Below are 24,818 nucleotides of genomic sequence, written 5' to 3' on the forward strand. Positions count from 1 at the left end.
AGACCTACTGGAGATGAGTTGCTGTGCTCATTAGGCCTCACATTCCTGTACAAATCATGATTTTGCTAATAAAGAGTTAAGGACTGTGTGGTTTACTGCTGGCTTGCTCCTGACCTCGCGCCCTGACCTGGGCGGCTTCCAACAGAAAAATGAAATAAAATAATGCCTGCTACAGGGCTACATGTAGAGAGGCGGGAATGTAGAAACCTGACTTTTGCATGACTAAAATGTAGTCTACAATCCATTGCTCCACCCATTCTTGCCTCTTCCCCAACCACTTTTTCCTCCTGCCACACTTACCCAAATGTTCTCCATTAGTCAATATTGCCAACAGACTGAAAAAGGTTCCCTCCCTCTAGTCAAGGGATAGGTGTTTTGTATTGACAGGACGGAGTCTAAGGCTTAAACAATGCATGGAAGGAAAGCTTTCAGTTTTCTCCTTCACCCACAACCCACAAAAAAGCATTTTCAAAGGGTCAGGACCAAAGGTGGAGGGGAAATTTGATTTTGTTTGCATTTTAATAAGGAACAATCTAATTTGCATTTCTTGAATGATTAATTTCAACACTGAGAAAGACTAAAGTTGGATACGGACCAATTGTCCTTCAAAATTTGCACTTCACTAAAATGTGGGTAAGGTAAAGGTAAAGGGACCCCTGACCATAAGGTCCAGTCGTGACCGACTCTGGGGTTGCGCGCTCATCTCGCATTATTGACCGAGGGAGCCGGCGTACAGCTTCCAGGTCATGTGGCCAGCATGACAAAGCCGCTTCTGGCAAACCAGAGCAGCACATGGAAACGCCGTTTACCTTCCCGCTGTAGCGGTACCTATTTATCTACTTGCATTTTGATGTGCTTTCGAACTGCTAGGTTGGCAGGAGCTGGGACCGAGCAACGGGAGCTCACCCTGTCACAGGGATTCGAACCGCCGACCTTCTGATCAGCAAGCCCTAGGCTCAGTGGTTTAACCACAGCGCCACCTGGGTCCCTGTAAAATGTGGGTGGGTTTACATAAATATTAAAAGTTGCAAATTGCTGGGAAAATGTGGAGAACTGGTACAGTTGTAGCTTGGAAGTCAAACGGAATCTGTTCCTGAATCTGTTCTACTTCCAAAACGTTGGGAAACCAAACCGTGGCTTCTGATTGGCTGCAGGAAGCTCCTGCAGCCAATCGGAAGATGCAGAAACCCCGTCAGACGTTTGGCTTCCAAGGTTTGCGGCATTCGGAAGCCAAAACATTCAAGCACTAAGCTGTTCAAAAAACCAAGGTACGACTGTACTAGGATTGGAAAAATGAGAAGCCGAGGGAAACAAAAATTAGCAGATTTGTCCATCAGTCAGGTCCTTCCCTGATCAGGGTGGGATGAGGCACAGAGAGAGCTTGAGAGGAAAGGAGAATGGTAAACAATGGGTTGTATCTAACATAGCATGAGTAACTCATCCTGTCATATCAATGATTTACACTTGTACAGTGAAACTTCCCTCTCTCTTTTCCCTGTCCATGTGTCCCCTAAATCTGTTCCTGGGGGTCACCTCAACTCTTCATTAGTAAGAGTGCAGGGGGAAAGTTCCTTTGCACTAATGATACATCTTAGTTGGATACCACCCTTTCATTCTGTAAATCTTAAGTCCTTAAATTATCTAAGATCCAAGCCTAATTTAGGGCAATTTCTGCATCAGTTTACCTGCTCTCCCCTAGAACACAATCTGGGAATTGGTCTACATTGCGAAAAGCACTTCACACATCACCAGCTTGCAACTCAAACTTTTTCCTATTGCAACTCAAACTTTTTCCTATTACAGTAATCAAGCTAAGAACCTTGATTTCAATTTTTGGGGATTGTTTTTATTATTTAAGTGTGAAAATCCTTCATATACCTTGGGTAACAAATAACACATTTCCATTTTAACCATAAACACAGTTATCACCACTCTTGAGTGCTATCAAATATTTTATTTACAAAACAATTATTAAAATGCCTGATGTCATATTTCCATGTAATTATATCTTACCCATAGGGTAATAAGTCCACCATAATTGCTTGCTGCTTTTTCTTTTTTATATATATAATACAGAAGCAAGAAACCCCTATGTTAATAATTTTCTACAAACAAACAAAAGAATTTGACAAAGAGCTATGAATCTGACAAAAAATACCAATGGGAAAAACCCACAAAATACAATAATTTCCCACACACACATACATAACACAGCATAGGTTCAAAGGCACAACTTTGAGTTCTGTACAAGTTTATGGAATTGTCCTGGCAAAAGAGCTGGGAATGAAGTTCATTCATTCCAAGCTGTAGGTAAGTAGAGGATTTGTTTACAGGTGTGTATGTGTTGCATTGCAACTCTCAAACATTTGTGCAGTTTGACAATACTGATCATGAGGTTTCTTGTGTGTCATTAGGCTGGCTGCAAAAATACTTGCCCCCCCCCCCCGAGAGGTGTGCCCCAAAGGAGCTTGTATAGGCTTTCCCTCTTCCCAGCTGCTACCCTGTTGGGTGCATCTAGACCAAGATGTTCAGTCCACAAGACCCTTCCAAAGTTCCAGCATCTTACTCTCCCCTAGACCTCTGGACCGGTTCATAGACAACTCCTAGGGAAAGCAGGAATAGAGATGTGTGTGGGGACCTAGAGAAACTCAATCTTTGGGATATTCCCAAGGAAGAACCTCACCTTGGAGTGAGCCGCTTGGCCGATGCTACTTGCCCACCGGAATTGTGGAACTGCCAACTGGGGGGGAAGGTATGTTGGTACCAATGAGCTCTTGACACACGCAAGGTAGCAAGGTGTTGCTTGTCATTATGGGCCCATTACCTTTATGGTGATAACGCAGCACGGAAACACGGCCAACAAGTCAGCAATTTATCCAGTACTCTATGTCTTCCTCTTTGCAAACTAACATTTATTTGATCAATAGAAAGATGTGTCATGGATGCAAAGTTACATGTAAACTGGAGCACTGCCACATGCCGTTTTAGAAGCCTCAAAGAGGAAACCGAGAACAACAGAAGAAGCCCGCAAAGCATCTTTAAGGAGCTAGACCAGTAAGTTAAAGAATGGAGGCAAGAATTTGGATCCGACTGCCATTAGTTAAAAATATGGACTAGATTTCTCGCCCCAGCACATTTCCTCAAAGACCATGTAATATTTGTGAAAACGATTAGAATGGTAGACTAAAACATGGCACACTTAGGACATGACTAAATCAAAAGACTGCCCAAGAGTGCTTAAGTGGGATATCTCCTTGCTGCTCAGAAAGCTGCTTTGAGGTGTTTGAACGAACCAGGTCACATTGGGTAGCGGCACAGGGCATGGCTTTGCATTCCCCTTCACGTCACAGCTTGGCTCTATTTGGTTTGCTTCGTTCTTTGAACATACCACGACCCCCGTGTGGCACACATCTTGCTTTCCGTATTTGCACTCTGCTTGGGGCCAGGGGCCACAATAATTAGGGCTGTGTGTATGCCGCACTAATAATAATAACAATAATAATATCAAAACCTGTGCAAAGAAAACAAAACACTGTTCAATCTGAGTCCCTTATGCAAATTAATTGTATTCGCATATAGTTTCTCAATTTGCATAATTTGTTCTGAGGCTACTAATATTTAGCAAGTATATATTGTACATCGAGCACTCAGACACTTCATATCATCAGTAGTCCTTACAAGGCTTGGAAAGGCAGGCTAATATCACCGCTGTCTGAGATAGGCTGGTGGAGAGAGAGTGCGTGGCCTATTACCAGGCACAGCCAAACACCTGTAAAGCCAAGGAGGGGGCTTAAAGCACAGCATAGGCAGGAGGGACACGCAGCACCTTTCCCTCATCTGTGCAACATCCCGGACAACTTCTCCGCAGATGTTTTTCTCCTAATGGGGCTCATTTCCAGCCGTAGCGCCCCCTGGACGGAAAACAACAGGGAAGTGTTTTGTGGGATAGGTGGGGAATGATGGGTGGGAGCAGAATTTAAACACCCCTCCCCCCCACACCTATGCTGCATTTAATTCCTCAACTACCTCTCTTTAGGGTAAATTGGCAATGACTCAGTACTAAGGCATGGGCTTGCTGCAGTCAAGCCTACTGTGCACTTAGTGAATTAATAGCTGAGGCCAGGTTGCAACTAGGAGCTTCCCAGCTGACACTCCTAAGTGTGACGTACAAGGCATTGAAGCGTTCAGAATCCACTTCTCCTACCTCTGAGATCTCACTGTAACTTCCCCAACACTCCCAAGCCTGCCCATTTCTCAAGGGCAGGAAACATCTTCTTAAAATCAATGAATTTTTTTTCCAGGATACCTATTTCTCCACTCAGTATCCATTTCTGCACTCCTGTGGTGTGATTATAGAAACGCAGACTCCATACAGCTGCAACTATAAATTGGGACTCACAAGCAGGAAGATGGGAGGAAGGTTTATCATAATTTGGGGCAGATGTGGGTTAATGAGTGGAGGAATTTGTATATTTATTTTTGAGAGTTAGATTGGATCGTTTTCAAGTCCGTTACACCTCTGGCGTTCTCTGAGTAGTTTTGGCCCTTGTGAAGGAGGCAAATTGCAACAGCTATGCTTACAGAGCAGGAACTCAGTTCAGATACGGCAACTTTCAATGGTTAGTGAGGCTGTAACTAATTTAAGCCACTTGCATGACACCTGTAGAAAACACCAAAATAACCATGCTTTATAGCAGCAGTAAAATTTTGCTTGGTTAGAGTAACCTACCACACTACCCCATTTACACTCCGGCAGAGGGATGCGGGTGGCGCTGTGATCTAAACCACTGAGCCTCTCGGGCTTGCTGATTGTAAGATTGGCAGTTCGAATCTGCGCAACAGTGTGAGTGCCCGTTGCTTTGTCCCAGCTCCTGCCAACGTAGCAGTTCGAAAGCATACTAGCAAAAGTAGATAAATAGGTACCACTGCGGTGGGAAGGTAAATGGCATTTCTGTGCACCAGAAGCAGTTTAGTCATGCTGGCCACATGACCTGGAAAGCTCTCTGTGGACAAAGGCTGGCTTCCTCGGCCTGAAAGTGGAGATGAGCGCCGCACCTCACAGTTGAATTTGACTGGACTTAAGAATCCAGGGGGTCCTTTACTTTTCTACTTTACTTATACTTTTGTGTCCAGGATCTTTTCAATCTTCATAGCCATTAAAAAGTCCCATGTAAGAGTTCTGTTAACCTACAAGCCAGGCATTGAAATTTGTGTGTCTGTCTTTATTAAATATGTAAGGCTGATACTATTTACTAAGTCATTTTCATTTTGCCCATCCTGTGGTGGCTTCCCCATTGATATAGGCAAAGCCAGGAAAGTGTTGCATGTGCTCATATTCGGAATTCCTCCGTGTGGTCAACGGCGAGTAGATGTCACTGGAATTTCCATATCTTGTGGAGTGCATGGGGGGGCTTGTGTAGCAAGCATCTGCGGATGGCATTTCCGGCCAGCGAGCAGTTACTGGGGTTGGATGTAGTCTTGGGGTGCTGCTCATCAAGCACGGCTCCATCCGGGACGACGGGCTGTTGAAGGGGTACTAGATGAAATGACATTGTAAGAATGTTAGGCATACACATGTTTCGGGGGAAAAGAAAATGCAAGCCCTTTTAATGACAAGCCTCAAAGAGGGATTTCACAGATTTTGTCAGCACGGGGTCCATTTTCATGTAGTTCATGGTAGGATCATAGAATTGTAGAGTTGGAAGGCACCTCAAGGGTCATCTAGTCCAACCCCCTGCAATGCAAGAATCTCAACTACTGAATAGGGAAGAGTCTGGGTCAGGTTGTTAAGCATCGAAGGCAAGACACTCTATAGATGCTCATAGGCAAGCACCACAAATCTACTCCTGAGCTCACCAGATGGAGTGCTCTCAGCCCTCTGGCAGGCAGCACACCTGGCACCACAGTTTCAGACGTGACTCCAGTCTAACATGCCATTCTAACCCCATTTACCTGTAAGACCCATCAAGTTCAGTGCAATCCTAACCTCACTTACATGGGAGTAGTACCACTGAGTTCCATAGGACTTACTCCTGAGTAGATATGGTTAGGGCTGCAGCCTAAGTCTATGAAGCCCTAGGCTAGTCATGGGCCACATTTCATTCGTCTTGTTGGCAGTGCCATTTGGCACAGACAAGAACAGACTTCCTAATGCGTTGTTGGTGTGGCGTGCTGATCTGCCTTTTCACTTTTCATTAACATTCCAATGTGAGCATGCCTGACCAGAAAGGAAGGGCTAATAAATGACTGCAAAAACAGGGGGGGGGGGGGCGACGACAGGAATACAGTGTCTTGCTTCTCTGTGTGGCCAAATACCCCCAGATGCAGCTGTGTTTATGAATGTGTCATGAATATAAAAAAGAATAATTGCTCAAAAATAATACGGACTCCCAAATATCGACTATTTTTACAATAAAATCTGTGACGGCTGAATCCGCAACATGGAAAGATTTGTAATGGTGGGTCAACTAATTGCAAATGAGTCAGTGACTTCTTTTTCCTTCCAGTGAAGAGACCATTGAGAGACAATATTTTTAAAGTCCGCCTTGGCCCCTGCCTGACTATTAGCTCAACCAATGAAGCATCTATTCAGCCTTGTTGGAGTGTCCAAAGCTTCGCCATCTGCGCGGATGCCGGCCCATGCTGCCTGAATCACCTTTCACACTTTGCATCCGGTTTAATGAAGAGTGCTTAAGCATGCTGATCTCAAAACACTGGGGCCTAGTGATCTTTGCCAGATATAAAGGCGACATTTGTTGGAGAGCCCTTCACAGGAAATTACCATTTTCTGGGTCAACTCTCTTGCCACCACCATGCTGTTGAGACCTGACAAGAAACACTAACCCCTTTAAGTTGGGGTGACTTTAAGCCGATTATTGTTGAGGCTCTTTCTCCCCCTACGCCCCAAATTAAAATTAGCTCTGTTTCTTTCCGTTATTATTCCAGAAAATACTATTTTAAGTGTCTCCTCCACCCAATGAAGCCTGAGTTCCTTCAGTGTCAGGCTGAATAATAATCCCTTTATTCTTGTCCTTCAGCTTGCAGGCTGATTATGCAAAGAGGTGAAAGGTGTCTCTGTTCAAACAGCAAAATATTTTCCTTCTGAATGCAGCCCTAACTTTATGCTGATTTTACTCATACTTTGGAAAGCGTGCTATTGCCCTTGTAATGTACATCAACATGTATCTCAACATCTCGGTCTTGTTGTGGGGTTATAACTTGCATCCAGCCACCTTCAGAATAAAATTGCACTGCAAAATCAGGACAGACTTAGGATAAATCTTAAATGGATGGATGCATATAAACATATTTCTGTCCCTATTGCTTCTCCGTCCTTTGTTGGAACCACTGAAAAGCGTTCAAAGTGCTTTTAAAATAGTATAGACTCTAACCCACATCCATCAAAATCAATGAAAACTCGGCTGGTGACCTCAGGGTGATGTTGGATCACGATGATGTTTGCTATCTTTCGATAGTTAAGCCATGTTCAAGGCAGCTTGCAACATCAGAAGACTTACAAAAATAATACAAAATTTAAGCAGCCATAAACAATGCATGAAACATATTAATATGCAATGAGATTAAACAACCCCACCTAAATCATTATTAGGCCTAGCAATAAAGATTTTTAAAAAACATAATATCAATAAGAGCAAAATTTAAACACCTGCAAAATTAAATCTTGATCCCCAACAAAAACTCCTTCACAATAGTTTCTCGGCATCCTGTGCAGTGGGTCTTTTAGGATTCACAGGTAAGATGGGTCTCTCTCATTGCCTAGGATCTCAGTGTTTAGCCTCCTTCCTCTTTTCTATCCTTATGGATTGATGTGCACATGGGTTACATATAGTACAGCCTTTTCAGCTTCACTGGATCTTTTTGTCCTGGGTGTCAGGACCGCTAAATGGATCTCCTCCTGGGTGCATTTAACAGCAGCCTTAACAAGACGTATTTGTTGCATTTATATACTGCCTTTCTCCCAAGGCATTTTACAATGTTAAAGTACTAAAACAAAACAAACAATATAAAATTTAAAGTTGGCCCTTCAGTGGGGAAGACACAATCTGTGTGGAGCAGGACCTGATGTTGTCATGGTCCAACCTCCTTTGCTCGCTTGCTTATGAGTCCAGGTGGTGTGAATTAGATTGGTTCACTTAAAAATTCTCCCCCCACTGATGCGGGCAGTAATGCTTCTGAATACCAACTGCTGGGAATCGCAAGTGGAAAGAGCACTGCTGTGCTCAGGTCTGGCCCGAATGCTTCCAATTGGCACTTTGAGAACAGGATGCAGGGCAAATGGACCATTGGCAGGGGATTTAGCAGGGGTTTACTTATGTTCCTAAAATGCAGACAAAATGGACGAAATTCTCCTCCGTCCCTACCTACAGATGGGATGCAGAGGATAAAGGGTACACAATCTGTGGGAAGGATCTCCTGTGCATGCCCTATTGAACTGAATATGATGTTTTGTCTCAACAAAAGGAGAGTAACTGATTTGGAAATGTAGAAACGCTTCAGTCATAAGCTGTCTTGGGAATTCCTGTTTTTGAAAGCGGGATAAAAAAGCTCAAATAAATAAAAATTGGGAATTCTTTACCGTCTCCGCTGTAAAAAATAAAAGCCGCCATATTGAATCTCGGTCTATTTGATTTGTTTGTGAAATCCTAAGCAATCATGAAAGGATCAGCACTCAGACCAAGGAACTGACCTGCGAAGAGCTTCTGTGATAAGCAGAGTAATGGAGGGGTGTGGAAATAGTGGTGTCGTGGGGAAGGGATGGATACTGGCTCTGCATTGGGTGGGGGTGCTGGTTTCCATAGCTGCCGTAGTTATAGCTCCCTGTGTACCTAAAAAGAAACAGAAGATCCTTAGCATTATATTTAAAAAAAAGCCTCATGTGCTACTAAGACTGTAATCCTAACCACACTGACCTGGAAGTACGGTAAGTCTTATTGAATTCAGCAGTTCTTGCTGCTATGAATAGACATGGTTAGGGTTGGCTGCAAGATACTTGCACTGCATTTTTGCACCAGAGCATAGTGGAGCTTTGTAGTTGTATTTCCTCCCTTCCTTTTCTCTTAACCGTATTTTATATTTTCTCTTCCAAGTTCAAAACATATCCATTACTATCACTTTGACTCCACTAGGACTAAGGCTTTGCCAGCTTCAGCACCATATGTGTCACGTTCCGGGTTGCAGGCAGCAGCAGTTCAGACCTGACACGCCGGGACCAACGTATGGATGGTAACAATGGTAGCAGTTCAATACAGGAGGGGAACTCAATGAGGGTGGGATGCAGGAAACTGGAAAAGGAGAAGGAACTGGAGCAAGGACAGGAGCGCCGAAGCAGGATCAGGAACTGGATCAGATCAGGAGCGAAAGCAGGAACTGGCAACAGCAGGGTATAAACCACGTTGCTGTGGAAAAGAACCAGGGGAAACTGCTCCTCCAGGTGCTGCGCTTCTCCTGATCGGGCCACACCTGCCAGGCCACACCCGACTCCCCCAAGACAAACACAGTAAGGGCCAAGGGTTGCCAGACACAATAGAGGATAGGACTTCTGTGCCTTTAATTGCCCTGCTCTCTTTTGAGTCTGGAAACCTTAAAGAGAAACCAGAAGACCCTTTGCTTAGAAGTTAAATAAAGGGCCTGCTGGTTTCTCTTTAAGGTTTCCAGACTCAAAAGAGAGCAGAGCAATTAAAGGCACAGAAGTCCTATCCTCTATTGCAGGCATGTCAAACCTGCGGCCCTCTAGATGTTTTGGACTACAATTCCCATCTTCCCCAACCACTGGTCCTGCTAGCTAGGGATCATGGGAGTTGTAGGCCAAAACATCTGGAGGGCCGCAGGTTTGACATGCCTGCTCTATTGAGTCTGGCAACCCTACAAGGGCCTGGTTCTGCAACTCCTCACTGTGCTCAGGGCCTGGCCCTGCAAATACTCAGGCTACTCCTTACAACATGGCTGAAACCTGGAAGCAAATGCCCTTAGGACATTTTTATTCCTTAGGTTAAGGCTGAGGAACCTTTGGCCCTCAATATATTGTTGGATTCAAACTCTCTTCAGACGCAACCCCCCCCCCCAAGCACAGCCAATGGTCAGGGATGATGGCGATTGTAGTCCAACCACAACTGGAGGCTCCAGTCGTACCTTAGGTAGAAAGTTCCAAATCACTACCCCATCCACTAATGGATAAGGGGCACAATCCACCAGCAAGTTCTTCTGTGCTTGCATACTATTTGCAGGGTATCAACAGCAAGAGGGGGCTACTGCCTTCATCCCCTTATAGGCATAGCTGCCAAGTTTTCCCTTTTCTCGTGAGGAAGCCTATTCAGCATAAGGGAATTTCCCTTTAAAAAAGGGAGAACTTGGCAGCTATGCTTATAGGCTTCCTATAGGTATTTGGCTACTGTAGAAAGCAAGATACTGGAATAGATGGAACTTTGCCACGAGCAATGATATATCAGAAAGTGATGATTGATGGTGATAATAATCATAATATTGATTAGGCCCTCCACAATACACACAGATGTGCAGCAAATCTGTCCCTATAAACATGCAGTCTAATTTAGGGTGGACATTTGGTATACTGTATCTGATATTACTGTTTTCAAAAGAGACAGCTTTCTCCCCCCCCCCCCCAAATATTTGTATCTGCAGCACCAGGAAACAAACCTGGGAATTCAAGCATGGCTGTTCAATTACTCTAAGCACTGGCTGTGCTGAAAAATGCAGTGGATGAACATGATGCTAAGCGACCTACCCGTGTTCTTCTCTGTGCGGATAAACAGGTATTCTGTGTGTAACAGATGAAGGAGTCACATGAGGGTTTCTCATACAAGGCAGTTGTTGAGAGTTTTCAGCAGGTGACCCAGCAGCTGTTGTTACAGTGTATGTGAGAGACCATGTATAAGACTGCATGGCCCCTGCGTAAAATAGAAAGATCCAGTTAGCATTCATGTATTTTGTGAACCTCCACTAAAATATGCAAGCACTACAGGTGCCAGGCGTGTGGGGTCAACCAACTGGGGTCTTGGTGCAAGCCAGTATCTTGGGATATGCAACCAGACACGAAACAGTGCCTTAGGAGGTGGAGCCAATTACCTGTTGCCCCTCATGAGTAGGGATGGCTGAATATACAAATTCCTATTTCTCCCAGTTGCACATTTTTCTAATTTTGAAAATTCATCAGTACCTTAGTATGATTCCCCCCCCCTTAATCACACTTTTTTGTTTTGTTTGCCATTTCCCATAGTGTAGACATTCGTGCAAAGCAATTTTCCCTAATGGAATGCACTTGTGTATATACACTAATACACACAAAATAAGAAAATTCCTTCAGTAGCACCTTAAAGACCAACTAAGTTTATATTTTGGTATGAGCTTTCGTGTGCATGCACACTTCTTCAGATACACTAGAAACAGAAGTGTCAGACCCTATATATATACAGAGGGTGGTGGGTGGGAATGGGAGATGGGCTGATGGGAGTGGTAAACCTGTAGATGGGTGTTAATGGCTGCTGATGGCTGCAATTAGTCCTGGGCTGAGGTGCTAAAGAAAGCTTGATCATGCATAATGAGATAAGAATCCGATATCTCTATTCATCCCAGGTGCTTCCATGGTTTTAAGCTTGGTAATGATTTCCAATTCAGCAACTTCCCTTTCCAGTCTGTTCCTGAAATTTCTCTGTAATAAAACAGCTGCTTTGAGATCTTGTATAGAATGTCCTGGGAGATTGAAGTGTTCTCCTACTGGTTTTTCAGTCTTATGGTTCCTGATGTCAGATTTATGTCCATTTATCCTTTGGCGTAGGGTTTGGCCTGTTTGTCCAATATAGAGAGCTGAAGGGCACCGTTGGCATTTGATGGCATACACAATGTTAGAAGATGAGCAATTAAATAGTCCTGAGATGGTATGTTGGATGTTGTTGGGGCCAGTAATGATGTTGTCCGGGTGTATGTGGCAGCAAAGTTGGCATCTGGGTTTATTGCAGGCTCTGGTACCAGTGTCCATGTTAAGTCTGGTGGTTGTATTATTGTGGGTGAGGAGTTGTTTAAGATTGGGTGGCTGTCTGTAGGCAATGAAAGGTCTTCCTCCCAGAGCTTGAGAAAGGGAGCTGTCATTGTCCAGGAGAGGCTGTAGATCTCTGATGATGCGTTGTACTGTTTTAACTTGGGAGCTGTATGTGATGACTAGTGGTGTTCTGTTATTTTCTTTTTTGGGTCTGTCTTGCAGCAGGTTCTCCCTAGGTATCAGTCTGGCTCTGTTGATCTGTTGTTTAACTTCATCAGGTGGATATTTTAGTTCTAAAAAGGTTTGCTGTAGATCTCTTAGGTGAGATTCTCTGTCTGTAGAGTTGGAACAGATACGGTTGTAACGTAGGGCCTGGCTGTATACGATGGATTGTTTGGTATGTTTGGGATGGTAGCTAGAAGCATGTAGATATGTTTGTCGGTCAGTTGGTTTTCTGTATAAGGTGGTGTCTATACGTCCATCCTGTATTTTTATAGTAGTGTCCAAAAAATGTATTTCTTGCATAGATTGGTTCATTGTTAGGTTGATGGTGGGGTGAAAGTCATTGAATGTCTGGTGGAAGGTTTCCAGGGTCTGTTGTCCATGTGTCCAGATAATAAAGATATCGTCAATGTATCGTAGGTACAAGAGAGGTTTGAGTGGGTAGGAGTCTAGGAAACGATGTTCTAAGTCTGCCATGAAGATGTTGGCATACTGTGGGGCCATACTTGTGTATGCCATCAAATGCCAACGGTGCCCTTCAGCTCTCTATATTGGACAAACAGGCCAAACCCTACGCCAAAGGATAAATGGACATAAATCTGACATCAGGAACCATAAGACTGAAAAACCAGTAGGAGAACACTTCAATCTCCCAGGACATTCTATACAAGATCTCAAAGCAGCTGTTTTATTACAGAGAAATTTCAGGAACAGACTGGAAAGGGAAGTTGCTGAATTGGAAATCATTACCAAGCTTAAAACCATGGAAGCACCTGGGATGAATAGAGATATCGGATTCTTATCTCATTATGCATGATCAAGCTTTCTTTAGCACCTCAGCCCAGGACTAATTGCAGCCATCAGCAGCCATTAACACCCATCTACAGGTTTACCACTCCCATCAGCCCATCTCCCATTCCCACCCACCACCCTCTGTATATATATAGGGTCTGACACTTCTGTTTCTAGTGTATCTGAAGAAGTGTGCATGCACACGAAAGCTCATACCAAAATATAAACTTAGTTGGTCTTTAAGGTGCTACTGAAGGAATTTTCTTATTTTGCTTCGACTCAGACCAACACGGCTACCTACCTGTAAACTAATACACACAGTTTGTGCTAGTATATGCATTTTTATACACATTACTTGGCTGGATAACTGCACTTCAAAATTCAGAAAGGTGCAAAGTTTGAAAGTTGGAAGGTTTTGGTTCATGCATTATTTCAGAAAGTGCAGAATAGGTATATTTGCCTTGAAAATATGGACTGAATTGAACATCTCCCCCAATGCCTTTTGAGGAGTGATTTCACTTCGTGACTGAAATACAAATCTTAAGCACCTTTACAAGAAGTGACCTTTATCTAGAAATGATTTTAGTAGAACTTACTTCCAGGTGTGCTTCTAGGATCACAACCTGTAATGTATATTGAGCCCAATTCTGCCTACTACATGCAAGAAGACACACTGATAAGCAGGCAACAAAATTATTAGTTATCCATTGATGAAGTTTTATGATTTCTATAAAGGGGTTCAGGCGCATCAAAGGACAATGAACCTGGCAAATGAGTAATCCCAGGACTTTAGAAAGCAGGGCGAGAGAACACCATATAGCCATTGCTTTTGTTCCAGAATTGATGTTGTCTGAGCAATCATTAATCGAGGCTTTGTAATTTAAAAAAGAATTAAGGCCTAATTATCCCTTTTCAGAATGCAGAAGTTCAACAAAAAGATTTAGGGGAAAGGGTTGTTGGGTCTTGCCAGATGTTTTACAACAGAGCAATTTGGCGATGGCTTGCCTTTAGGGAGTGTGCTGTCATGTAAAACTCAAGGATTTAATTGCCTTTTTGTGTGTGTCACTGATTGTCTACAGAAATTGTACTTTGCCGGGCTTTAGCGTTAACATGTATAGTTAATGCTACCAATAAGCAGCAATGTCTTAATGGAAGATGAAACAAGGGAATAGCAATCTGTTAGGAATAAAATCTGATTAGCTTCCGAGTTATACAAAGGTATTCAGTTTTAAATTTACTGGAACCGATATTAATAATGCTGACAACTATATAATACTCGAATGCATTCAGAGTGATTCATATATGTTCTTTCAGCAAGTGTATATGTCAAACAATTAAATCACATGTCTTCCCCTAAAGAATCCTGGGGATTTTAAGTCTGTTGTTGTTGTTGTTGTTGTTTAGTTGTGTCCGACTCCCATGATCCCTAGCTAGCAGGACCAGTGGTCAGAGATGATGGGAATTGTAGTCTCAAAACCTCTGGAGAGCCGAGGTTGAGGAAGCCTGCTCTGGGCAGAAGGCTTTCTCAGTGCTGCTACCTAAAAACCCATTAAGTGGTGATGCCAGGAGTGATTGCATATGGGACTTTATGAAACACAAAGCACGTGCTCCATCACTGAGATGTGGGCCTTCCCTGCAAGAGGTACAACAGCCCTGCAAAGTTGTTCTATCTTATTGATCTATTGCACAGATAAAGGGCTGAAGGCCAGAAAGAGAAGATTTCAAAGGTGCAGCAACAGAACTCCTGCAGCTGCTTTTCAAATAAAAAGCAGGTTGTGGCGGTGATAATTTGGAGCAAAGAAGGGGTGTGGAGAAGGGGTGCTTAATGCTTTCCTTGCCTGCCATTTTCCTATTTCAGCTAGCCTCCCAGACAGGCTCCCCCTCTGATGGGATTCCAGTCCTCAAATGATGACGGGGGAGACTTGAGTCAAAATCATGCCCCCATCACAAAGCCTTCAAAGACACTAGCTAAGGGCACCCCCCCCCAAATAATGTAGTTCCCCCTGTCCCTCCTGTAATTTGAGCACTGCCCTGTCCTGATTGGACGTCATAAGAAACTTCATTCACTGTAAATGAGCAGCAAACACACAACCACACTTTTTCAGGTTTTGAAGGTTACTTCCACCCCCCCCCCGAAAAGTGAACTACTAATCAGACACCTCCAGCCTTACCAACCTGTTGTCGTTGCTATGCCAACATACTCCGGAGACTGGTTGCTTACAGGCGAGGGTGCAGATGGGACATCCACTGAGGTGGCAGATTTAGCTGGAGAGAAAGGCACTGGGGAAGGACTTGGAGGAACTGGCTCGGCCAGTATTATCTCTTCTCGTACTTCCACTGCAAGGGGGTGGGGGTGGGGGAGAAACAGACGCTGAAATACCACGCTGCCTTTCCTTTTTTATTTCCTTTCTGTTAAAAGGATGTTAAACTTCAACAACAATAGTTACAGGTAGGTAGCCATGTTGGTAGCCAATTCCGAAACAAAATTTAAAAAATCCTTCCAGTAGCACCTTAGAGACCAACTAAGTTTGTCATTGGTATGAGATTCCGTGTGCATGCACACTTCTTCAGATACACTGAAACATAAGTCACCAGGCCCTTATATATAGTGAGAGGGTGGGGAGGGGTATTACTTGATTGGTATTACCAATTGCAGTCGTTAACAGTCATCAGCAGGTTTACCACACCTACGGTATCAGCCAATCACCCATTCCCACCACCCTTCTGAGTAATACCCCTCCCCACCCTCTGACTATACATAAGGGTCTGGTGACTTCTGTTTCAGTGTATCTGAAGAAGTGTGTATGCACACAAAAGCTCATACTAATGACAAACATAGTTGGTCTCTTAGGTGCTACTGGAAGGATTTTTTAAATTTTGTTTCAATAACAATGTCTAGATTACTATTCTTCTTCCAGCGGATTCTAAAGCAGACCCTTAGTTTGCCCCAGAGATCAGCCCAAGAACTTGTGAAGTCATATTAAAAGAAAAATTCCTCAAAGCCCATGTGAAGTGAATGATCACGGACCAAGCATGGCCTGTCCACATACATTAAGGATTATGGCCTTCCCAAACAGCTGCCTGACTCTGCACTTCTCTTTACAGAGGGAAAATCTAAAGCTCTGAGTACCTTGACAATGGACTTCAAAATTCAATTGTACTACTACTAGTACAGTGGTACCTCGGTTTATGAACACAATTGGTTCCGGAAGTCTGTTCATAAACTGAAGCGTTCATAAACTGAAGCGAACTTTCCCATTGAAAGTAATGGAAAGTGGATTAATCTGTTCCAGACGGGTCCGCGGAGTACTCAACCTGAAGCGTACTTAACCCGAAGCATGGGTGTAATTGGTTCCGGAAGTCTGTTCATAAACTGAAGTGAACTTTCCCATTGAAAGTAATGGAAAGTGATTTAATCCGTTCCAGATGGGTCCGCGGCATTCGTAAACTGGAAATTCATAAACCGAGGTGTTTGTAAACCGAGGTTCCACTGTACTATGGCCCTCCCCAATGGACCACTTAGTTTACCTTTGTGCTTAAAAGTGATGCAAGTTGCCCCACTTCAAAAAGGGTATACAGTGGGACCTCGACTTATGAGCTCCTCAACATCTGAAGTTTTCGACTTACGAGCGGGAAAAGTGGCCACATGCTTACGTTTTTCCCGACATCCGAACAGAAAACCCGTTCACAGCCAGATGCGGTTTCTTCGACTTTTTCCGTTTCCTATGGGAAACCGTTTTTCCTATGGGAAACTCGACTTACGAAGTTTTCGACCTATGAGTGTGCATTCGGAACGGATTAAATTTGTAAGTCGAGGTCCCACTGTAGTAGATTTTGAGAAGGTTCAGAAGGTTCAGAATAGGGCAGCCTAAAAGGTTAAAGGGGATGGAGCAGCTCCCCTATGAGTAAAGGTTGAGCATTTGGGAATTTTTAGGTTAAAGAAAAGGGAAGAAAGAGGTGACATGATAGAAGTTAAAAAAATTATGCCTGGCATGGAGATAGTGGAAAGGGAAAAGTTTATCTCCCTCTCTCCTAACTCTAGAACTCGTAGACAACCAACGAAGTTGAATGATGAAGGACCAGATAAAAGGAAGTACTTCTTCATGCAGCGCATAAACTATGGAACTCACTCCCACAGGAGGCAGGGATGGCCACCAACTTGGGTGGCTTTAAAAAACGACTGGACAAATTCATGGAGGACAAGGCTTTCCATGGCTACTAGCCTTGATGACTTTTCTTTACCCCCTCCACCAGAGGCAGTATGCCTCTGAACAACAGTTGCAGGTAACTACAGGTGTACAGAGTGCCCTGCTTGCAGGCTTCCCACAGGAATCTGGTTGGCCACTGGGATAACAGGATACAGAACTAGAGGGGTCAATGGCAGCAGCACCCAGCAGGTTCCCCTTATGTTCTTAAGTGCAAATGAAGCAGCTTACCTGTTCCTCCTTCTCCTTTCATTGCCCTCATGAGCTCATTGGCTCTTTCCTGGCAATGGAGTGATTCTAACAGGTACAATACGTAGTCATCAAACATCAGGTGAATAAGGTGAAAAGATCCTGATGACAAAACAGCATGAGCATAAAACAGTTAATGGAACCTCCATCGCATTTAGAAACTCATTGGTCCTATGTAGTCCTTCTATCGGTCACTTTATGAAAGGGAAGCCCAAACACAATTGGGATCAGACTAGTGGAAGTGGAATTTTGTTTTGCTTTGCTTTGCTTTCTCCCATCTACTTCCTTCCCCACTCAGTTGAACTGCAAGAGTAACTAGTAGTTGCTACGAGAGAGCTGCCTCTCCAGATTTGCAGAGTGTTATGTTCCTTCTGTGAGAAGAGGACACTGGCTTGATCCAGCAGAGCTCATCTTGTGTTCTTTTGACAGCAGTTAAACATCTACTTTTAGCCTCACTAAGCCTTTTTTTTTTTTTGCAACCAACTACCAGAAAAAGAAATGGCGAGGAAACAGGTGGATACTCTGGGAACTGGTACCTAGACATTTATTTCCATTTTCGTCCTCTGTCTCTTTTTTCAAGTAGAACTGAATGGGCAGTGGTTTGAAGCTTGCTGACTCAACAGGCTGTGAGTGGCAATGCAGAAAGAAATTGGGTATGGGGCACTATTCAATGGTAGTCTAAATCTTAGGGTTCCATGAGCAACATGGTACATGAATAATCAGGAAACCACTTGAGCGGCAGCAGTTTTGATAGCAGACCAAATTTTGGTAATTGGGGATCCTTATGAAGGTGGGGGAAAAAATAGCCTTTTGCTCTGGAAAACAAAACAGCTAGATTGCATATTTTGAAAATCTTAATTCCACTTCCTGTTGTTGTTGTTGTTGTTGTTGTTGTTGTTGTTGTTGTTAAATTGCTCTCTAAAAATATTTTTACTGTTGATATAAAGAGAAAGTACCGAAGCTGGGAGCACTGTGCAACGTCATGTCCCGAATAACCCTGGTGCCAAAACAAGACCACATCAAGAGGAATTGCTGAGCGACTTTCTTCAAAGAGCCTTGTCTCTTAGCAGCTACCTGCCAATAAAAAGAAATGGATGTGATTCAGATCAGATGCCTCTTCACTGTACTTACTTACGGCCAGCCAAGGACAACATTGCATGTATTCTTCTATCTTCTTTCGTAGATAGCTACGTCCAATTGTAATTGCATATGAATAGTTATAAAGAAGATTAAAAAATAAAAATAAAAGTCTGCAAGTCTACCTTCTCCTTTTGAATTATTTCACTGGTGTGGGTGGAAGAGATGCTAACATAAAGCAGAGAGGGAAGCTGTCTTTGGGGGACCTCCAATCTTTCATCCAGGGGACAGCACCACAAGTGCCTCTTCCCTCTAGGAACACCCCTGCTTTCCCCTGCGTTGGGGGTATCAGAAGTGCCACCATGACACCAACAATCATTATACCAATTGTCACGCTCATCTCAGACCTATCTGCATGCCAAGCAACCAGGACACCTTGCATCAAGGAAAGGGGGAAATGTCATATTTACCAGGCCTGCCTAGAAGCAAAGGGTCAAATATTAGCATGTGCGCAGAGAGATAGGCAACAGCTGTAGCTACATTCCAGCTGTTTGGTGGGCTTTATGCTAGCAGAATAACTAAAAAAATCAACACTTGACAGCCGGCAGCTACGGTAGTAATCACTTTTTATTGTTAGCCTTTTCAGAGTCAAGCCCACCCACACGAGCTACATTTTTGGCCCACCAGCACAATGCGACATAATAAGAGACCTGATATGAACAACAAGATAAGCCAAACTATGGCTTAGTGAGAATGTGTGAATATGCTGCAAGCTCTCACAGAGGAGCTACCAGCTGCTTTGCATCTCCCTGGTCATTTTCACTGCTGCACCAACCTAAGCCAAGGTCTGGCTTAGCATTTTGTCTGAACAAGGATACATGGTTAAGTGTTCTTCTAGCTAACCATGTGCTGTAGTTTTGTTTTTAGATAGGAAATGGCTGGACACAGAGCTCCACATTCTGAGCATTACCTTCTCCATTCCTTTTTCCTACTGACCTTTACGACGCATCTGTCCACCATGGAATCCAGCCATTCCACGTAGGATTCAATGGGCGACTGCTCTTCCAGAAGGTGATCAAACTCTTGATATACTAGCAGAAAGGAAACCCAAATCCAAATAATTAATTACTGTTGCCCTCTTACTGAAGGAAAATGGGGAGGGGGAAATCGCTAACACTTTCCTTGTTTTTCGCACCATTTTTTAAAAGTTTCTTCACTTTATAAATACCTGTGCTATTCTTTTTAAAAATAATAATAATAATGGAAAAGCAAAAAGCATTTGCTGTGTTTGATCTCCCTCACACTTTCTCCCTCTCCCCACCCCCACCCCATTTTTCTAGCGGTGCCTGCCTATAAGTAAATCAGAGACACAGCAATGATCGTCTTTCTTCCAAGAGCGAAAGCTAGGCTCTGACCCTTTTGATAAAGAAGGTCATGCATGAAATTGATTTAGAAATGCATCAAGATGCTACTGGAACCCAAGAGCGGCTGGCGGCCTTCCCGTCAGTAAATGCTCCACAAATACGTAACTGCTGCTAGCAACGTTTGTTTATTTGCCATAACTAAAAGGCAAGCTATTTCCTATCAAAACCTACAAAACGGTCATATTTAATGACCTCAAAGAGATTACCGGATATTATCCACAAGATGAATGCCCTCTTTCAGGTTTGCCACAGGGAGGTAAACTTTAAACCTATGTATTTGCAATGGCTTTGCTTATGAAAAGTTTCAGGCTGCTTTTCGCAATGGATCAAAGTGGCTCAAAACCAACAAGAGCAACATTCCATTTAAAAGACAGCAGGGAAATAAAATGTGATTAAAGCTGCAATTCTAAATACACCAGCCTGGGAGTAGGCCCCCATTGAACAGAGTGAGAGTTACTGCATCATATTCTCACTCTGAACTTGCTTAATATGGTTTTCCAGAAAACTTAAGGCTCCACCTCCTTTTGCATCTGGCTCCATTTCCAAGACACTATCTCGCATCTGGGTCCTGTACTTAGTTTACGTAAATTTTAACATGTGCATCACAAGAGGCAGAAGGAATAAAAGCATTTTAGACTCTCCTATGCAATAGACTCATTTCCTCTCCTCTTTCTGCCCTGCAGGTGGGAGAGCTGCTGAGAGTAGGGAGGAAATTTGAGTGGACAAACGGCAGGGAGGGAAAGGGTTAAGCAGCTGCTCTTTCCCCAAGGATCTTCCTACTGCCAGCCACTTGTTGTCTTTTGCGCTTTTAATCAACAGATTAGGATGCACGGAGGAGTCTTCCTGATGTCAAAGAGCAACTACTTTGGCATGCTCTGTATTTGCCATGAGCTGCCCTCTCTCATCAGAGTTGAGGGTTTTAATATTCTTACATTGTATTATAAGTTTCCTGTGCTCCTCCCGCGAGTCTTCCATGGTGTATAGCGTTTGTTTGGTAATGCTGTTAAGGTCCACATTCCTCCAGTCTTCCAGCATTTGGAATGTGATGTCTGCACTGTGGATCACGGTTCTTGATGCCTATAATCCAGTCCAAGCAACTCATTAGCTCATGGTTTATTAGCTTGAAAAATAGACTTTTATCCCCTTACACGCTTCCTTGGCAAGTCTCACTAAATTGATTTTCTCATGGATTCTAATCTAGAAGCATTGTGGGTCACAACAGGCATCTATCTACTCACTACTAGGGATGGAAAGTTCATTTCGGTTCCATCAGTTCCTCATTTTTACAATCCTAAATTGAGTTCACATTGCAACAGTTTGCAATTTTTAAAAAATCTGCATGAAAATTCAACAGCATTTAAGTCTGAAATTCTCCTAATAAACACATGTTTATATGCAGTTTGGACCAATGTGCACATTTTTGCAAGCAATTTCCCCCAATTTAATGCATTTTTGTATGTTATTTTCATGAATTATCTTCATTTTTATGCACACTTCCCCCTAATCTATGCATATTTCTAAACAATGGTTGGCTGAAGAATTACATCGCAAATTTTGGGTATGTCTTCTGAAGGATAGCTATGTTTTGACTTGCAAATTGTTTTGAAAAGTGAGAATTTGATAGGTTTGGCTTTAAATACAAACTGAATTAAATTCCCCACCCCCACCCCTAATCACCAGTACAGATTACCTAAACAGATTACCTCCGTTTGTTTGCTCTACAGTGTTTTGTTTTGTTTTTGCAAATAAATGCCATTTCTTTTTCTACATCAGTTGAAGAACAAACAAACACTGGAGTCAGAATTGCCACCCTTGATCTGTTCTTGCAAGGGCCCTATTGGTAGGCTTACTCCTTTAGACACACCAAAGGCTAATCCATACCTTTTAATCACATCAAAAGCAAAATCCTCACCCTGTGAATTTGCTACTTCAGTTCCATGCAAAGAGGCACCTGAAATCACACCCCTTCCACATGAAACCGAGGCTGCAGGCACAATAGCACAAACACATTTGCAGCCCCCCCCATATGTGAAATAATAATAGTGACCATAGTATGGTCCAATAGTGACCAATAGTATAACCATAACTAGCTCTCATGCTCCAGGGAGGGGGGGGGGGCGGCTTTTAGGGAAGAGGATGGAAAAACGCAGAGTGCTTGTCTCTTGGCACTTCTCTTTTTAGCAATGAACTGGGATGGCGCATCATCATGTGAGCAGGGGTGGAGGAAGGGGGGGCGGTGGGGGCGGTCCGCCCCGGGTGTCACCACTGAGGGGGGTGACGGGCGGCACTCACCGCGGGGCCTGAAGCGTGCCTGAGCCACGTGTCTCTCCTGGGAGTGACGCGGTGGCTTGGGCGCCCGCAGGCTCCATACTGCCCCAAATGGTCTGCCCGCTGCCTCCCCCTCAGCTGTAGGGCGGCTGAGTGGGAGAAGGCAGGCAGAGTGTCCTGCCCCAGCTGGCCCCGCACCATGGGCGGCTGGCCCTGCCCCTGGGCGCAAGGCATGTGCGTTGATCGGCTTGTTCCGCCGCTGCATGTGAGGCCTTCAATAAATGGACTGGCTGTATGGTGTCAACTCAGTGGCACTGCCTTGAACTCCACACTGATACCCTGTTGGTATAGCAGGTGCAAAAGATGACTGAGGAAAACAGAAGGATGTGCGTATATTGAAATAACATTGCTACCAGTGCTGCTACTGCTACTGCTACTGCTGTTATTATTGCTCCTCCTATAGTTAATACTAAAGATTTCACACAGTGTGCAGATGCAGTAGATCAATAAAGGCATTCTTTGCTGTATTCCTAAATCAATAATCAGAGGTCTTTCTGGGTGATTGTAGAGTTGGAAGGGACCCGGAGAATCATTTAGTCCAGGCATCCCCAAACTTGGCCCTCCAGATGTTTTGGGACTACAACTCCCATCATCCCTAGCTAACAGGACCAGTGGTCAGGGATGATGGGAATTGTAGTCCCAAAACATCTGGAGGGCCAAGTTTGGGAATGCCTGATCTAGTCCATGCGAGATACATGCAGCTGGTCCACACAGGGATTGAACCTGCAACCTTGGAGTCATCAGCGCCACACTCTAACTAACTGAGCTACCCAGGCTGATGAACAGTTTAAGAAGATGGCAGCATTTTTACCAAAATGTAAGTGGCTATTCTACTATGAACCATAGCTGCCAAGTTCCAGGTAGAAAAATAAGGGATCGGTGCTGGCGCTGCCCGATTTCCGGTGCCTAGACATGGGCAGAGCGGCACTGGCTCAGATGCAGGAAATAAATGCTTGCAAAAAAAGGATGTCAAATGCACTAATGCAGTGATGCTTCAGGGAGATGCTTGTGCTGTGATTCCTGCACTGGAGGGGGTTGGTCTAGAGGACCCTTGGGGGTTCCCTTCCAACCGTCCAGTTCTGTGATACTATGATTAAAATACTCCAAGAAATAAATAAACGGGCTTCTCTGTGGCAGTCATTGGAAAGGGCTCCGGGGGGGGGGGGGCATCCCACAGAAAGTTTGGTATGTGCCCTGCAAAACCACCCTCTAGCCTTCAGGTTTATTTTATTTTTATTTACTACAATCGATTGTAAAATAACAACAGCAACAACCTCAAAGCAGTTTACAAAAGGATAAAACAAGAAAATTAAGGGGGGGGATCTCAAAACTTTAAAACGTAAAAAAATTAAAATACTAAAATAGATTGAATTTCACATCCACTTTATTGGATATTCCCTGGTTCTAGTACTGTATTATGAGAAGGAAAAAAAATCTCTTCACTCCCACCCACAATTACTTGCCTTTTTTTCCTAAAAATTAAAATGCCCCAGATTTTGGAACATTTCCTCATAGGGGAATTGCTCCAATCCCCGGATCATATTGGTTATACACCCACCCACCCATAATGTGATTCTCTGCCATGGCAATAGGTATGCTCTCAAGAGACCCAACCTTCAGCATAGTAGCCTGTCAGTTTTGTTCAGTGTACATGCTGTCAATTAATGGGGTCCAGGGGGGGCCACACAATGTCCTCTGCCATGCTACCTGATAAACTACAAATATGGTACTCACAGGTACATGATCCACTGACTCAACCATTCATCCTATTATTTAATGTAAACTGCTTAGCTGCTTGTTTATAGGAACAAGGGAGTTGTCTTATACTAAGTCCACTGGTCAATCTTGTTTAGTATTGTCTACACTGACTGGCAGCAGCTTTCCAGAGTTTCTGACTCTACCTGGGCATGCCTGCAACTGAACCTGAGGCAATGCAGGGCAGCTATGGCTATACTGAGCTACAGCCCAGAAAGCATAAACCAGGAACAGAGGAGCAATTACAGTAAGAAAGGACAATAACAGTTTGCTATAATTTGGCAAGCTTTGGCTACCTAAACCAGCTCAAGAGAGTGGCTTGCAAAAGGCACCTTTTGTTTATTTGAAACCAAAGAATGTCACGGATTTGCAAGATGCAAATTGAATCCCTGCCCCCAGGCAAATCTATTGTACTTGGGGTGCAAATTGGATTTGAGCTCGCAGCTCCTTCTTTTATGTGGCTGGGCACAGGAGGAGGTGCTGCTAAAAAGATATATTAAAAAACTTTTGAGGCTATTTATCATAATAATTTTCACAATTTGTTAGATGACTTCAAGGCAACCCTGTCCGGCACGTACATGCCCAGCATTTTGTATTATTGGGAGGGAGGGGGGTTTACTAGTGCAGCCTCTTAAACGGGGAAAGGGATCCAGACGCAGGAGCATTGCCGGCCAGCCGCTGGGGAGGTGTGTGTGTGTGTGTGTGTGTGTGTGTGTGTGTGTGAGAGAGAGAGAGAGAGAGAGAGAGAGAGAG

The 24,818-nt window shown here is 43.8% G+C and overlaps 1 protein-coding gene across 1 annotated transcript in view; it reads right to left on the reverse strand.

The window, feature by feature from the left end:
• Positions 1 to 2,002: 2,002 nt before the first annotated feature.
• Positions 2,003 to 24,818, reverse strand: part of RFX4 (regulatory factor X4) — a 47,350-nt gene continuing 24,534 nt past the window's right edge. The window contains exons 10-17 of the mRNA XM_035127645.2: positions 20,915 to 21,059; positions 19,555 to 19,649; positions 18,438 to 18,555; positions 17,464 to 17,583; positions 15,203 to 15,364; positions 10,763 to 10,925; positions 8,708 to 8,846; positions 2,003 to 5,536 (exon numbers count right to left, since the gene is read on the reverse strand). Of these exons, the coding sequence (XP_034983536.2) occupies positions 5,264 to 5,536; positions 8,708 to 8,846; positions 10,763 to 10,925; positions 15,203 to 15,364; positions 17,464 to 17,583; positions 18,438 to 18,555; positions 19,555 to 19,649; positions 20,915 to 21,059 (1,215 nt within the window). The 3' untranslated portion in view covers positions 2,003 to 5,263. The remainder of the gene's footprint in view (positions 5,537 to 8,707; positions 8,847 to 10,762; positions 10,926 to 15,202; positions 15,365 to 17,463; positions 17,584 to 18,437; positions 18,556 to 19,554; positions 19,650 to 20,914; positions 21,060 to 24,818) is intronic.

Source organism: Zootoca vivipara, chromosome 10, assembly GCF_963506605.1.
Source record: "Zootoca vivipara chromosome 10, rZooViv1.1, whole genome shotgun sequence".
NCBI lineage: Eukaryota > Metazoa > Chordata > Lepidosauria > Squamata > Lacertidae > Zootoca > Zootoca vivipara.